The sequence below is a fragment of the Lutra lutra genome, chromosome 1, assembly GCF_902655055.1.
Source record: "Lutra lutra chromosome 1, mLutLut1.2, whole genome shotgun sequence".
Classification (NCBI taxonomy): Eukaryota; Metazoa; Chordata; class Mammalia; order Carnivora; family Mustelidae; genus Lutra; species Lutra lutra.
Genome location: NC_062278.1, coordinates 132,098,823 through 132,114,850, shown reverse-complemented (window position 1 = coordinate 132,114,850; position 16,028 = coordinate 132,098,823). Strand labels below are relative to the sequence as shown.

General features: G+C 42.6%; 1 protein-coding gene across 5 annotated transcripts in view; it reads right to left on the bottom strand.

Moving 5' to 3' along the window:
* The window catches only part of NPHP3 (nephrocystin 3), a 57,138-nt gene extending 44,424 nt beyond the window's left edge, over window positions 1–12,714 (bottom strand). For 2 of the 5 annotated variants that reach the window (XM_047736939.1, XM_047736930.1), the window contains exons 1-4: window positions 12,242–12,713; window positions 10,142–10,267; window positions 9,465–9,615; window positions 7,113–7,265 (exon numbers count right to left, since the gene is read on the bottom strand). In XM_047736939.1, the coding sequence (XP_047592895.1) occupies window positions 7,113–7,265; window positions 9,465–9,615; window positions 10,142–10,267; window positions 12,242–12,637 (826 nt within the window). In that variant the 5' untranslated portion in view covers window positions 12,638–12,713. Of the gene's footprint in view, window positions 1–7,112; window positions 7,266–9,464; window positions 9,616–10,141; window positions 10,282–10,505; window positions 11,795–12,241 lie in introns of those variants that run through there. The other 3 variants (XM_047736957.1, XM_047736966.1, XM_047736947.1) reach the window with 3 other exon arrangements.
* Between the last annotated feature and the right edge of the window lie 3,314 nt (window positions 12,715–16,028).

Sequence of the window (16,028 nt, the reverse complement as noted above, 5' to 3'; positions counted from 1 at the left end):
TTTTCATGTTGTTAACAGACAATTTTGTAGTTTTAAGAAAAAACAGTGGAGCTACTTATAACACTCAGATCTGCACTGGTATTGAAATTCTGAATAGACCTTACTACTGTTTTGGACACCAAATTATATAAAAATAATAAAAAGGAGGGAGTCAAGATGGTGGAGAAGTAACAGTCGGAGACTACTTCAGGTAGCAGGAGATCAGCTAGATAGCTTATCTAAAGATTGCAAACACCTACAAATCCAACGGGAGATCGAAGAGAAGAAGAACAGCAATTCTAGAAACAGAAAATCAACCACTTTCTGAAAGGTAGGACTAGCGGAGAAGTGAATCCAAAACGACGGGAAGATAGACTGCCGGGGGAGGGGCCGGCTCACGGCAAACGGCGGAGCAACGGAGCACAAAATCAGGACTTTTAAAAGTCTGTTCCGCTGAGGGACATCGCTCCAGAGGCTTAAGCGGGGTGAAGCCCACGCGGGGTCAGCGTGGCCTCAGGTTCCACAGGGTCACAGAAGGATCGGGGGTGTCTGAGTGTCGCAGAGCTTGCAGGTATTAGAACGGGGAAGCCGGCTACAGAGACCGAGCGAAGGAGTGAGCTCTTAGCTCAGGATTACCTTGAAAAGGTCGCAGGTTCGGTGAGCTCGGAGCGCGGCCCGAGGCCAGGGAGACGAGAGTAATTGGGTGCTATTCTCTGAGGGTGCACTGAGGAGTGGGACCCCGGGCTCTCAGATCCTCCGGGCCAGAGACTGGGAGGCCGCCATTTTCATTCCCGTCCTCCGGAACTCTACGGAAAGCGCTCAGGGAACAAAAGCTCCCAAAAGCAAACCCAAGCGGATTACTCAGCCCGGCCCCTGGTAAGGGCGGTGCAACTCTGCCTGGGGCAAAGACACTTGAGAATCAATACAACAGGCCCCTCCCCCAGAAGATCAACAAGAAACCCAGCCAGGACCAAGTTCACCTACCAAGGAGTGCAGGTTCAATACCAAGGAGAGCGGCGGAATTCCAGAGGAGGAGAAAGCAAAGCACGGAACTCATGGCTTTCTCCCCATGATTCTTTAGTCCTGCAGTTAATTTAATTTTTTTTTATTTTTATCAATTTTTTTTTTCTTCTCCTGCTAAAATTTTTTTAACTTTTACCCTTTTCTTTTTTAACGTTTTTTAACTACTTTATCTAATATATATATATATTTTTTTCTTTTTTATATTTTTTCTTTATTCGTTTTCTTTTTTAATTCTTTTTTTTTTCTTTTTCTGAACTTTTTATCCCGTTTCTCCCCCCCCGCCACGATTAAGGATCTCTTCTGATTTGGTTAAAGCGTATTTTCCTGGGGTCTTTGCCACCCTTTTAGTATTTTACTTGCTCCTTCATATACTCTTATCTGGACAAAATGACAAGGCAGAAAAATTCACCACAAAAAAAGGAACAAGAGGCAGTACCGAAGGCTAGGGACCTAATCAATACAGACGTTGGTAATATGTTAGAGTTCAGAATAACAATTCTCAAGATTCTAGCAGGGCTCAAAAAAGGCATGGAAGATATTAGAGAAACCCTCTCGGGAGATATAAAAGCCCTTTCTGGAGAAATAAAAGAACTAAAATCTAACCAAGTTGAAATCAAAAAAGCTACTAATGAGGTGCAATCAAAAATGGAGGCTCTCACTGCTAGGATAAATGAGGCAGAAGAAAGAATTAGCGATATAGAAGACCAAATGACAGAGAATAAAGAAGCTGAGCAAAAGAGGGACAAACAGCTAATGGACCACGAGGGGAGAATTCGAGAGATAAGTGACACCATAAGATGAAACAACATTAGAATAATTGGGATTCCAGAAGAAGAAGAAAGAGAGAGGGGAGCAGAAGGTATATTGGAGAGAATTATTGGAGAGAATTTCCCTAAAGGAAATTCCCAAAGGGAATAAGCATCAAAATCCAGGAGGTGCAGAGAACCCCCCTCAAAATCAACAAGAATAGGTCCACACCCCGTCACCTAATAGTAAAGTTTACAAGTCTTAGTGACAAAGAAAAAATCCTGAAAGCAGCCCGGAAAAGTAAGTCTATAACATACAATGGTAAAAATATTAGATTGGCAGCAGACTTATCCACAGAGACCTGGCAGGCCAGAAAGAGCTGGCATGATATATTCAGAGCACTAAACGAGAAAAACATGCAGCCAAGACTACTATATCCAGCTAGGCTATCAGTGAAAATAGAAGGAGAGATTAAAAGCTTCCAGGACAAACAAAAACTGAAAGAATTTGCAAATACCAAACCAGCTCTACAGGAAATATTGAAAGGGGTCCTCTAAGCAAAGAGAGACCCTAAAAGTAGTAGACCAAAAAGGAACAGAGACAATATACAGTAACACTCACCTTACACGCAATACAATGGCACTAAATTCATATCTCTCCATAGTTACCCTGAATGTTAATGGGCTAAATGCCCCAATCAAAAGACACAGGGTATCAGAATGGATAAAAAAACAAAACCCATCTATATGTTGCCTACAAGAAACTCATTTTAGACATGAAGACATCTCCAGATTTAAAGTGAGGGGGTAGAAAAGAATTTACCATGCTAATGGACATCAGAAGAAAGCAGGGGTGGCAATCCTTATATCAGATCAATTAGATTTTAAGCCAAAGACTATAATAAGAGATGAGGAAGGACACTATATCATACTCAAAGGATCTGTCCAACAAGAAGATCTAACAATTTTAAATATCTATGCCCCTAACATGGGAGCAGCCAACTATATAAACCAATTAATAACAAAATCAAAGAAACACATAACAATAATACAATAATAGTAGGGGACGTTAACACTCTCCTCACTGAAATGGATAGATCATCCAAGCAAAAGATCAACAAGGAAATAAAGGCCTTAAATGACACACTGGACCAGATGGACATCACAGATATATTCAGAACATTTCATCCAAAAGCAACAGAATACACATTCTTCTCTAGCGCACATGGAACATTCTCCAGAATAGATCACATTCTCGGTCCTAAATCAGGTCTCAACCGGTATCAAAAGATTGGGATCATTCCCTGCATAGTTTTAGACCACAATGCTCTGAAGCTAGAACTCAATCACAAGAGGAAATTTGGAAAGAACCCAAATACATGGAGACTAAACAGCATCCTTCTAAAGAATGAATGAGTCAACCAGGAAATTAAAGAAGAATTGAAAAAATTCATGGAAACAAATGATAATGAAAACACAATGGTTCAAAATCTGTGGGACACAACAAAGGCAGTCCTGAGAGGAAAATATATAGTGGTACAAGCCTTTCTCAAGAAACAAGAAAGGTCTCAAGTACACAACCTAACCCTACACCTAAAGGAGCTGGAGAAAGAACAAGAAAGAAACCCTTAACCCAGCAGGAGAAGAGAAATCATAAAGATCAGAGCAGAAATCAATGAAATAGAAACCAAAAAAACAATAGAACAAATCAACGAAACTAGGAGCTCGTTCTTTGAAAGAATTAACAAGATTGATAACCCCCTGGCCAGACTTATCAAAAAGAAAAGAGAAAGGACCCAAATAAATAAAATCATGAATGAAAGAGGAGAGATCACAACAAACACCAAAGAAATACAGACAATTATAAGAACATACTATGAGCAACTCTACGCCAACAAATTTGACAATCTGGAAGAAATGGATGCATTCCTAGAGACATATAAACTACCACGACTGAACCAGGAAGAAATAGAAAACCTGAACAGACCAATAACTAGTAAGGAGATTGAAACAGTCATCAAAAATCTCCAAACAAACAAAAGCCCAGGGCCAGATGGCTTCCCGGGGGAATTCTACCAAACACTTAAAGAAGAACTAATTCCTATTCTCCTGAAACTGTTCCAAAAAATAGAAATGGAAGGAAAACTTCCAAACTCATTTTATGAGGCCAGCATCACCTTGATCACAAAACCAGACAAAGATCCCATCAAAAAAGAGAACTACAGACCAATATCCTTGATGAACACAGATGCAAAATTCTCACCAAAATACTAGCCAATAGGATTCAACAGTACATTAAAAGGATTATTCACCACGACCAAGTGGGATTTATTCCAGGGCTGCAAGGTTGGTTCAACATCTGCAAATCAATCAATGTGATACAACACATTAATAAAAGAAAGAACAAGAACCATATGATACTCTCAATAGATGCTGAAGAAGCATTTGACAAAGTACAGCATCCCTTCCTGATCAAAACTCTTCAAAGTGCAGGGATAGAGGGCACATACCTCAATATTATCAAAGCCATCTATGAAAAACCCACCGCAAATATCATTCTTTTTTTTTTTAAAGATTTTATTCATTTATTTGACAGAGAGAGATCACAAGTAGATGGAGAGGCAGGCAGAGAGAGAGAGGGAAGCAGGATCTCTGCCGAGAAGAGAACCCGATGCGGGACTCGATCCCAGGACCCTGAGATCATGACCTGAGCCGAAGGCAGCGGCTTAACCCACTGAGCCACCCAGGCACCCGCAAATATCATTCTTAATGGAGAAAAACTGAAAGCTTTACTGCTAAGGTCAGGAACACACATGGCAGGGATGTCCATTATCACCACTGCTATTCAACATAGTACTAGAAGTCCTAGCCTCAGCAATCAGACAACAAAAGGAAATTAAAGGCATCCAAATTGGCAAAGAAGAAATCAAACTACCACTCTTCGCAGATGATATGATACTATATGTGGAAAACCCAAAAGACTCCACTCCAAAACTGCTAGAACTTGTACAGGAATTCAGTAAAGTGTCAGGATATAAATCAATGCACAGAAATCAGTTGCATTTCTCTACACCAACAACAAGACAGAAGAAAGAGAAATTAAGGAGTCAATCCCATTTACAATTGCACCCAAAACTATAAGATACCTAGGAATAAACCTAACCAAAGAGGCTAAGAATCTATATTCAGAAAACTATAAAGTACTAATGAAAGAAACTGAGGAAGACACAAAGAAATGGAAAAATGTTCCATGCTCCTGGATTGGAAGAATAAATATTGTGAAAATGTCTATGCTACCTAAAGCAATCTACACATTTAATGCAATTCTTTATCAAAATACCATCCATTTTTTTCAAAGAAATGGAACAAATAATCCTAAAATTTATATGGAATCAGAAAAGACCTCGAATAGCCAAAGGAATATTGAAAAAGAAAGCCAAAGTTGGTGGCATCACAATTCCAGACTTCAAGCTCTATTACAAAGCTGTCATCAAGACAGCATGGTACTGGCACAAAAACAGACACATAGATCAATGGAACAGAATAGCGAGCCCAGAAATAGACCCTCAACTCTATGGTCAACTCATCTTCGACAAAGCAGAAAGAATGTCCAATGGAAAAAAGACAGCCTCTTCAATAAATGGTGTTGAGAAAATTGGACAGCCACATGCAGAAAAATGAAATTGGACCATTTCCTTACACCACACACGAAAATAGACTCAAAATGGATGAAGGACCTCAATGTGAGAAAGGAATCTATCAAAATCCTTGAGGAGAACACAGGCAGCAACCTCTCCGAGCTCAGCCGCAGCAACATCTTCCTAGGAACATCGCCAAAGGCAAGGGAAGCAAGGGCAAAAATGAACTATTGGGATTTTATCAAGGTCAAAAGCTTTTGCACAGCAAAGGAAACAGTTAACAAAACCAAAAGACTACTGATAGAATGGGAGAAGATATTTGCAAACGACATATCAGATAAAGGGCTAGTGTCCAAAATCTATGAAGAACTTAGGAAACTCAACACCCAAAGAACAAATAATCCAATCAAGAAATGGGCAGAAGACATGAACAGACATTTCTGCAAAGAAGACATCCAGATGGCCAACAGACACATGAAAAAGTGCTCCATATCACTCGGCATCAGGGAAATATAAATCAAAACCACAATGAGATATCACCTCACACCAGTCAGAACGGCTAAAATTAACAAGTCAGGAAATGACAGATGCTGGTGAGGATGTGGAGAAAGGGGAACCCTCCTACACTGTTGGTGGGAATGCAAGCTGGTGCAACCACTCTGGAAAACAGCATGGAGGTTCCTCAAAAAGTTGAAAATAGAGCCACCCTATGACCCAGCAATTGCATTACTGGGTATTTACCCTAAAGATACAAACATAGTGATCCGAAGGGGCACGTGCACCCGAATGTTTATAGCAGCAATGTCTACAATAACCAAACTATGGAAAGAACCTAGATGTCCATCAACAGATGAATGGATAAAGAAGATGTGGTATATATACACAATGGAATACTATGCAGCCATCAAAAGAAATGAAATCTTGCCATTTGTGACGATGTGGATGGAACTAGAGGGTATCATGCTTAGCGAAGTAAGTCAATCGGAAAAAGACAACTATCATATGATCTCCCTGATATGAGGAAGTGGAGATGCAACATGGGGAGTTAAGGGGGTAGGAGAAGAATAAATGAAACAAGATGGGATTGGGAGGGAGACAAACCATAAGTGACTCGTAATCTCACAAAAGAAACCGAGGGTTGCTGAAGGGAAGGGGGTTGGGAGAGGGGGGTGGGGTTATGGACATTGGGGAGGGTATGTGCTAAGGTGAGTGCTATGAAGTATATAAACCTGGCGATTCACAGACCTGTACCCCTGGGGATAAAAATATGTTTATAAAAAAATAATAATAATACATGAGAAACTAATAAAAATATTCCTTTGACTAAGGATACTACAATGCATAACTGAGGTTTTATATTCCATTCTGCAACCTTCTCCCACCTTTAACAGCATCAAAGACATGGAGGAAAAGACCAAAAACTTCTGCTTTTCAGTTAATCTACATTAGATTCTCACAGATCAACTGCAACACCTGGAATTCAGACCAGAACCTAAGTTTCTAGAACATGATGGGCCAGTCTGTCTGTGGAGCACCATCTGATCCTGATGGGAATCATATAAGTTAATCAGCCCTGGTCAGTGACAACACCAGTACATGCTGGTTTGGCAGCAGAAGACACCCAGAATAAAAATCTGCTCTGCTGATGGGTCTTTCTCCCAGCACACACAAGATTATAGGACCTGAACAGTCACTACCAAGGTAATCAGCAAACGGCATGTGTTACCTCTGTTGACATTTGCAAAGGGTCCCTCCACATCTATAGAACTATGGGCAAACTCAGGGCCCCTGAAGGACTGCTGAAGCTGGATCATACTCCCTATGGAAGGTTCACTTCCCAAGGCTCCTCCAGTCCAATATTCACACTGGGTTCCAGCAGCTGTAAATCCAAGAGATTTCATTGTGTGAAAACCAAATTACTGAAAGTTCAAAAAGTTACCACACATACTAAACAGGATTTCTAATTTTTAAAAAATTCTATAATATTATAAATACAACAAATATTCAATCTTCAATGATTTTGAAAGTACTCTGTCACCAACTTCTGGCAAGTTCTAAGGTACTGGGTAACATAATTCTGGTTAGCATCTCCAAGTCAAAGAGGGGATTAAAAAGAGAAAGAGGAAACAAATAAAGAATATAATAATCAAAGTAATTGTAACAACAGAGGCAGTTAAAAATGTCCCCATACAAAAATTTTAAACAACATTTCTAACATTATGGTTTAGGTGTCAGTGTAAAATTGGAAGGAGAGAATTTCAAAGGAAGACCAGTACTCGCACACCTGCAATTAAGATTAGTAATTCATTAGGATGTAAGCTAAGGATTTAAAAAGTACATCTTCCTTAACCTCCGAGAGTAACAAAATGAATGTCTGAATCAATAGGTACTTTTGAACATCTTGATTTTTTTTTTAAAGATTTATTATTTATTTATTTGAGTTAGAGAGAGAGAGAGAAGCATACTCACTGCTGAGCACGGAGCCCTACATGGCGCTTGATCCCAGGATCCTGAGATAATGACCTGAGCTGAAATCAACAGTCAGATGCTTAACAGACTGAGCCACCCAGGAGCTCTTTGATTTTTTTTTTCTTTTAAATAAATTACATTTGACAGAATATCTACATGGCATTCTTGACTAAATATGAGTATACTAGTAATGGGCTCAATATCTGGCAAAAATAAGATTATTATTTGCAGGTCTCTGAATGTGAAATGAGTGATGTTCCCCTTAAGCATTCTTTTGTCAGGTTTAAATCAAAATATGAAGAAAGACCTAGGAGGAAATATTAATTTGTTCTTATTAACCTGCCAAATCAATTATGTTTTGAAACACTGTACATTTTAACATATGTCAGCCCTGAAATAACCATTACTAATGGTTAATGTGGGGGCAGAATGGCATCCTCAAAGCCAGTAAGAATCACTTCATTTTTTTCCCCTTAAAAGTTAGTAATAAAAGTCCTTGGATGCTGGTCAGTGGCTCTAAAATGCATATTAAGAGGCAATTATCAGTTGCCATATTTTAGTCCAAAATCAGTTTATAAGATAAAATGCATGGGGCACCTGGGTGGCTCAGTCTGTTAGGCATTGGACTCTTGATTTTGGCTCAGATCATCATCTTAGGATCATGAGATGGAGCCTTGAGTTGGGTTCCATGCATGGTTGCATGGTGCTTGCTTAAGATTCTCTCTCTCTCTCTCATCTACACATAACTCTCCTTCTCTCCCCCAACCCCACTCACATGGTCTCTCAAAAATAAATAAATAAATAAAACGCAGTTTCCTATAAATGAGAGAGCAACTGCATTTTTCCACTGCATTTATAATAGAATCTTTTTCATTTTTCAATATCAATCACAGTTTATTAATATTTTCTTGGAACATGGTAGACCCTTTCATTTCAGGACTCTAGGCTTTTCTTTATTTCTAGAAAAAACATATTTTACATGTTTAATTATAAAATAAAAACTTTTTGAGTAGCTTACAAAACTACCGGAAGCCACTCAGCAGATTATCATGCAAATATTCTAGTGGATAGTTGCAAAGAATATATCAATATGTGAAAAAACAAGATGACAGAGATGATGAACTGTTCTCCAATACCCATCCTCCCCTTCTTCCTTTAGTAGCAGAATTTCAAACTTTAGGTGGATACATGACTCTCCTACTAATGTTTACACTTTCCAATCTTCCTACTTGTTGTTCTGGCCAATGGGGTTTGGGGAGTAATCTGTATACCCTTCATATTGTGCTTTCAGGGAGAGGAACGAATTCCCTTCCCTCTTCCCTTGGCTAAAATGTAGATGTCGTGGTGAGACCTGGAGGAGCTGTCTTACACCAGAAAGAGAAAAGCTATGGGGTGAATTTGGCAGAGCAGTAAGACAGAAGGAAACCTAGCACCCTAACAATGTCATGGACTTTAGGGAAAATTGCTGTTACAACAGCTGAGAAAGGGGAAAAGTGCAACTCTATTTGTAAGAGCAACCAGTTTAACTTATAAAAGGATTCAGAGTTGGCTATATGATATCATTACACCTATACTGAAGGCTCAAATTATACATAGGAAGTAAATATACCAGTAACATCTGTACAGTTGTCATCTGAATCAGATTCTCCAGGATCAAATACTTGGATCCCCTGTGCCTGGAGCCTCTGAAGTTTGCTTTCCAACTCTCGCTTAGCTCTCAGTAAGTCCTGAATTTCATTTTCCTTGGTCTCCCTAAAAATCTTTAAAAGACAAAGATCAATTTTGAAACCTTTTCCATCATCAAAAGGTGTCATCAACTTAACAGAAAAGTGTTTCATTCATAAAACCAATATTCATGTGATCCTGATCTTTTTTGTAACTGGAACCCATTGGAATTTGGGCAGCAGCCCTCTCTGCAGTGTGGGGCTCTCCTGTGCACCGCCGCTATTTAGAAATTTGTCCCCTTCCCACTAGATGCCAGTAATGCCTTCCCATACAAAATACCTCAAACTATTTCCAAATGCCTTTCCCCCCATATGGAAATACTTTCCTTTTCCCCCAAAATTCCATTTGTAATGCTCATTTCTTTTTTTTTTACTTTTTCTTGAAGTGATCTCAAGTTTACCAGGTCCACTCAAAAATGTACGAAGTGCTCTCCTCTGGTTCTTAGAATCTTCAGGACGCCTGCATCCTTCACTTGTATTTACTTACACAGCATCATTAAACTTTTAAAATGTGCTGTTTTTATTCTATGTCACTTTGGGGGTAAAAACGTAAGGACTTTACCTTGAATTGCCTTTTCACTTTGTCTCTGTCATGTTCAAATGTTGCTGCCCTCTCCATCGCTTGGTATTTTGCTTCTAAAGCACTTTCCTTTTCCCGAAGTATTTTTTGGTAAGTTTTTTGAAGGGCCTGAAATAATTGACCTTGTTACTTCTTCTTCTTCTTCTTTTTTTTTTTTAAAGATTTTATTTATTTATTTGACAGACAGAGATCACAAGTAGGCAGAGAGGCAGGCAGAGGGAGGGGGGTAAGCAGGCTCCCCGCAGAGCAGGGAGCCCAATGTGGGGCTCAATTCCAGGACTCTGGGATCATGACCTGAGCTGAAGGCAGTGGCTTTAACCCACTGAGCCACCCAGGTGCCCCCGACCTTGTTACTTCTAACAAAAACAGTATTCCTCCCAAATTTCACATTATCCTACCTCCATACTATATACATATCAGAATTTTAACAATCTACTTACTATTTTACATTATCAAGAACTACATATTGCCATTTTATTCAAACATGGAATAAAAAAATGCAATTATACTTGAACTGTAGTAAGTGAAGATACTTCAACATTGAACTTTTAATGGAAATCAATACTTTTTCTTTGAAATACTATGCCAAATTCTTAATCTTCCTATGCCTCAGTTTTCCGATCTGTAACAGAACAAAAAGTATAATTTACAAGGCTTAACTTGAAGGATGATTAATTCCGCATGACCATGCAGTCCTTGACTCCATGTCTTCTTCATTTTGCTATCCCCAGAGCCCTCTTGGTGCCAGATAAATCGAAGGCCTCCGTTAAATGACCAAGTGGGTTAAATACATTCAGAAGAGTTTTTTAAGTGTCTAGTATGTGAGAAAGGAATCAAAAGGGCTACATAAAAAAAGGGGTAAGTTAGTTAAGAAATCAATTTAGGCCCCAAGAGAGTATGTCCCCTTAAATTAAAATGCAATGAGGTTTTTACTTTTCAAAACTACTACATAAGGCAATAGGAGGAACTTTTTCAGCCCTGGTTGATTCAGCCTTCTTTCCTATCCCCATAAAGTGCAGTGAATGGGGGACAATGGCTTGGGTGCATGAAATCAGGTATCTGAAATGCAAAAGGTCCATTTTACACATGCAAGTACATCAAGACTGACCAGTAAGAAAACTGGTTAAGACAAAAGGTAGACTACTGATAAGGAGTTCTTCCCAGATAACAGTGCTAATAATACAACAGATAGTGGGGAAGGGGGTGACTAGAATGCCTAGTCTAGAAGGAAGAAGGCTCTTCCTATCAGAAAAATCTGTCTGAGATATTTATTCATTTTCTACTGTGATAAGCCCAGGAACACCTGGAGTGTCTCTTCCACAGTTTAAAAAAACAAAACAGTAAAACCACAACCCTCGGAGAGGTCCAAAACTGATGGCACAAAGTCTTACAATGTGGTCATAGAAAAGCAATATTTTGCTTTATATACTATTTTGATGAGTCAAAATACATCTACTACAGGGAGCCTACGCAATAATTATTTTTTGAGTAAATTAATCAAATGGATTAAGGGAATTTGATTTCGGCTAGGGAACGTTTTTAATCATAGCAGTTAAAATGGTGAAAATCAGGCTTCCATAAAAATTCACTTCAAGATCATTAAAACTCAAAAGCTTCACGCAAAGAAACTGAGAGGTCCGTAAAATTTAAGGGGGGGGGGGCGTGGGAAGTGGAGTTAAAAACTCCTAGGGAAAGTCACAGATGTCACCACAGTCTTTGTGCGTCCGTGTGCTCTGGGTTGACCTACTTCCCTGGAGTCCCCTGCAGATTGGCATGTGCTACTTCAGGGCACTTTCAGGCTAATTGCTTCAAGGTGTGTGAATGAATGAACCAGAAATAGAAGAGGGGCGGGGTTAGTCAAGGAATCAGTTTAGACACCAAGAGTGTGTCCCCTCAAAGTGCAGAGAGGTTTCTATTCAACTTTCCAGAACTACTTGGTTTGGAGAGGGGACAGGATGGACGAAGGACGGAGTCAGGCGTCCAGAGTCCAGCCCCGCAGTGCGCGGGTGTGCGCTAGCCTTTCTGACTCTCAGCTTCTCCACGTCTCGGCTGCCCCAGCCGCACACCCGGGCCCGGCGTTACCTGCAGCTCGGCCCGCAGGCGCTTGTTCTCCGTGTCTAGCTTGGCCTCGCGGCGGCCCATGGACAACAACTCTTGATTCTTGCTGACCCGGAAGATCTCGTATTCCTTCTTCAGCCGCTCGTACTCAGCCGCTGCGTATTCCAGCTCGGGCACCGACGAGCCGGTAGACTTAAAGCTAGCCCCCAGCAGCCCGCCGCCACCCGCCCCGCGGGGCAGCGACCCGGGCCCTGCCCCCGCCGCCGCTGCTGCCGCGCCACGGCGGAACGAGCTGCGCAGCAGGCGGGCCTTGGGCTTCACCTCTACCGGAATCTCGCAGGCCTCGCCGCCGCCCGCCCCATAAGTGTCCTCGATCACCTCCCCGCCCGCGGGGCTCACGAGCGACGAGGCGGTCCCCATTACGCCGGTGACCGCCACTACTAGCCAGCGGGGTACCGGGAGGGGGGAGGACCGCCGCAAACGAAACGGGGCGGGGCAGCAAGAAGGGGCGGAGAGTAGTGGGCGGGCGGGGCGAGCGGGATGATTTGGAGCAGCAGGACGGGGCGGGGCGGTACGCAGGGCGGGTGCGACGGATGGGGCAGGGCAGCAGGAAGGGGAGGGACAGAGCGCAAGGAGGGCGGGGTGGGATGGATGGGGCGGGGCAGCAGGACGGGGCGGGACAGAGTACAAGGTAGGCGGGGCGGGATGGATGGGGCGGGGCAGCAGGACGGGGCGGGACAGAGCGCGAGGAAGGCGGGGTGGGACAGCGTGGCGCTGTGGGTGCAGTACTACGCCGTGGTGCGGCGGAGCGCAAGGTGGGCGGGGGAGCGGCTTGGGGCGGGGCGAGCGGCTTGAGACGCGGAGCGCAGGGTGGGAGGGGTGGGATGGACCGGGAGAGGTGGGGCCGAGCGAGCAGGGGGCGGTGGCGCGTGTGGGGCTGCTGCTCTACATACTGGGCTAGGGGCCAGCCGGCGCGCGGGTTTTCTCAGCCGGTTCTATCCAGCCAGAGGCCCCTTGATGGGCGCTTTCCTCGCAGTGAGCGCCGGTCTGGGTCCGGATTTGCTCCACCTTGGCGGCTTTTGTGTCTGTCCTGCTGCTGCCCCTGACCCATAGCTCTTTTCCGAGGGCAGTTGAGAAAGCTGAGAAACACATTGAGCGCTTGCTGTGTGCCTCTCGCTAGGTGTCTCCCAGTTTGCAAGTAGCTGGAATGACCATTAAGACCTAGTACCAGATAAGAAAAAGCTTTTAGATTCTACAGCCTGAGACCACCAGGGACACTCTTTAGACAAGGTGAAGTTTTTTGACTTTTTGTGACAGTGGACTCCGGAGGCCACACATTAGGGGAACTGTGGGACATCTCACCAAATAAAGGGAAAGAGTATTACAGTTATTTGGGGTAAGGATGGGCTTTAGGTGATATGAAAACATTTAAAAGATGGGGAAACTGTTTTAGACTTTATTTTATTTTATTTTTTTTTAAAGATTTTATTTATTTATTTGACAGAGATCAAAAGTAGACAGAGAGGCAGGCAGAGAGAGAGGGGGAAGCAGGCTCCCTGCAGAGCAGAGAGCCTGATGTGGGGCTTGATCCCAGGACCCTGGGATCATGACCTGAGCCGAAGGCAGAGGCTTAACCCGCTGAGCCACCCAGGTGTCCCTGTTTTAGACCTTAAAGTCAGAGGAGTAGCATTGACATCTTTTCCTACCCTTCTTGTGTTCTTGGGCCTGCAACTGGCTAACTTGGGCTACCAGGCTCTCCAGGTTTGGAGGCCTGGGAGAGGGGACCGGAAGGGCTTTATCTGATTGACACTCCTGTGAGCTGGGTGTTGGTGCTCTTTGGACTTGGTAAACTGCTAAAGTTGGCCTTTTTTCCCCCCCGGAGGTACTTTTGTAAGTTCTCCAAAGACCCTTCTTCATCTCATAATTGAAGACCCTTGATCTTCATTTCCCTTGACCCAGGTTGGTGCGGCTCTATTCAAGCTGTTGATCCCTCTCTCCCCAGGGGTAAGGAATCCAGTGATACATTAACCATCCTCTCTGCTCATGTGTGTTCAGGTTCAAGAGAATCCACTAGCTCACTTGCCCATGAGACCTACATCTGATCCACAGGTATTACAGGTCAGGTTCCCTGGGAAGATGGAGATGGAGATAACCGTGCAAGATGTTTATTAGGGAGTGCCCTTGGGATCAACACCTGTGGAAAGGAAAAGAAGCACGTTTGTATAGCAGCAGAAGTTGAGCTTTGCTGCAGTCTCAGTGGAGGCCTCAGTCAGTCTTCAGAGAGTTTTGAAGCTGGGATGATGCTGCAGAGTTGTCCTAAATCGGGGTGTAGGGCTGGGGCTTTTTACCCTCATTCCAGCAAGTCATCAGTTAGCTCTCTTCAGCCAAAGCAGTCCCCATGGAGACTTGACAGTTGAGGGCTGTTTCCTGACATCACTTCCAGTGGCTGCAGGGACAGATCTTTCAGTCATCACAACATCTAACAGTCTTTGCTTTGAAGAACTCTGGGAATGCAGGCCAATCTGCATCATCCTTTCTCTTAACCTTTAGATTTTCATCAAGAGGGAATCAGACATCAGGCCATTACATTTTTTAAACTCCAGGAGACATAGATTAAGTCTTCAGGTTGTCTCCTGAGATTAAGCAAAACATTCCCACCATCACAGTATCTCAGGAACTCTCTGTCTTTTAACGTCCCATCTGGGGGCACTTGGGTGGCTCAGTCGGTTAAGTGCCCAACTCTTGATTTTTGCTCAGGTCATGATTTCAGGGTCCTGGGATGGAGCCCCTGGTCATGTTTCTCACTTAGGGGGAGTCTGCTTATTTCCCTCTTTCTCTGCCCCTCCCCTGCTCACTGGCACACAGGTGTGCTCTCTGTCTGCCCCTTCCCTGTGCACTTGCACACAGGTATACTCTCTCTAAAAATATATAAATCTTCAAAAAAAACAAAAACAAAAACCTCCCTATCTCTTCCAATTCTTGTACCCTCAATATGGATCAGTGCTTTAAGGATCATCCACCAGGTTTCTGACCACCTCCTTTGCAAAATTCTCCATTTTAATCTTTTTTTTTTTTAAGATTTTATTTATTTATTTGACACACACACAGAGAAGAGAGAGCACAAGTAGGAGGAATGTGAGGAAGAGGGAGAGGGAGAAGCAGGCTCCCTGCAGAATAGGGGAAGTCTGATATGGGACCCGATCCCAGGAACCCAGGATCATGACCTGAGCTGAAGGTAGTTGCTTAACCAACTGAGCGACCCAGGCACCCTGCATCTTAATCTTGTACCTCCTTTAGAATGTGCCTCAGCTAAAGACTTCCGTTATTATGCTTCCATAATGAAATAAAAAGCCATCACCCATTCCCTCGAAACCAGTAACGAACTACACTAAACTTCCCACACTTTGTGGAGTAAATTCAGATACTGCAACCTGGTACTAAGGGCCCCAAAGCAATGAGTCTCTCCTTTCCCCACTTCTGATCTACCCAGACATCCCTCTACCCATGTTACTCCATCCTAGTCAAGCTGATTTTCTCCTCATTGCAATATGGTTTCTATTTCCTTTCAGTACTGCCTGTCAACCCCCATCTCTTTCAACATCTACCTTTTTTATCTAAGAAACTTTCCCTGGATAATTAGACCTGTTGCCTTTATCACATCAATAGTTTGAATTCAATAATCCTTGCTTACTATTTGCAAAATACTGTACTTAACTGTTTTCCTGATCTTGTCCTCCATTATTGTGTCTATCAATCCTGTTTCTTGGTAGTTTTTGTTATTGTTATTATGCCATTTGTTGCTTAGACTCAT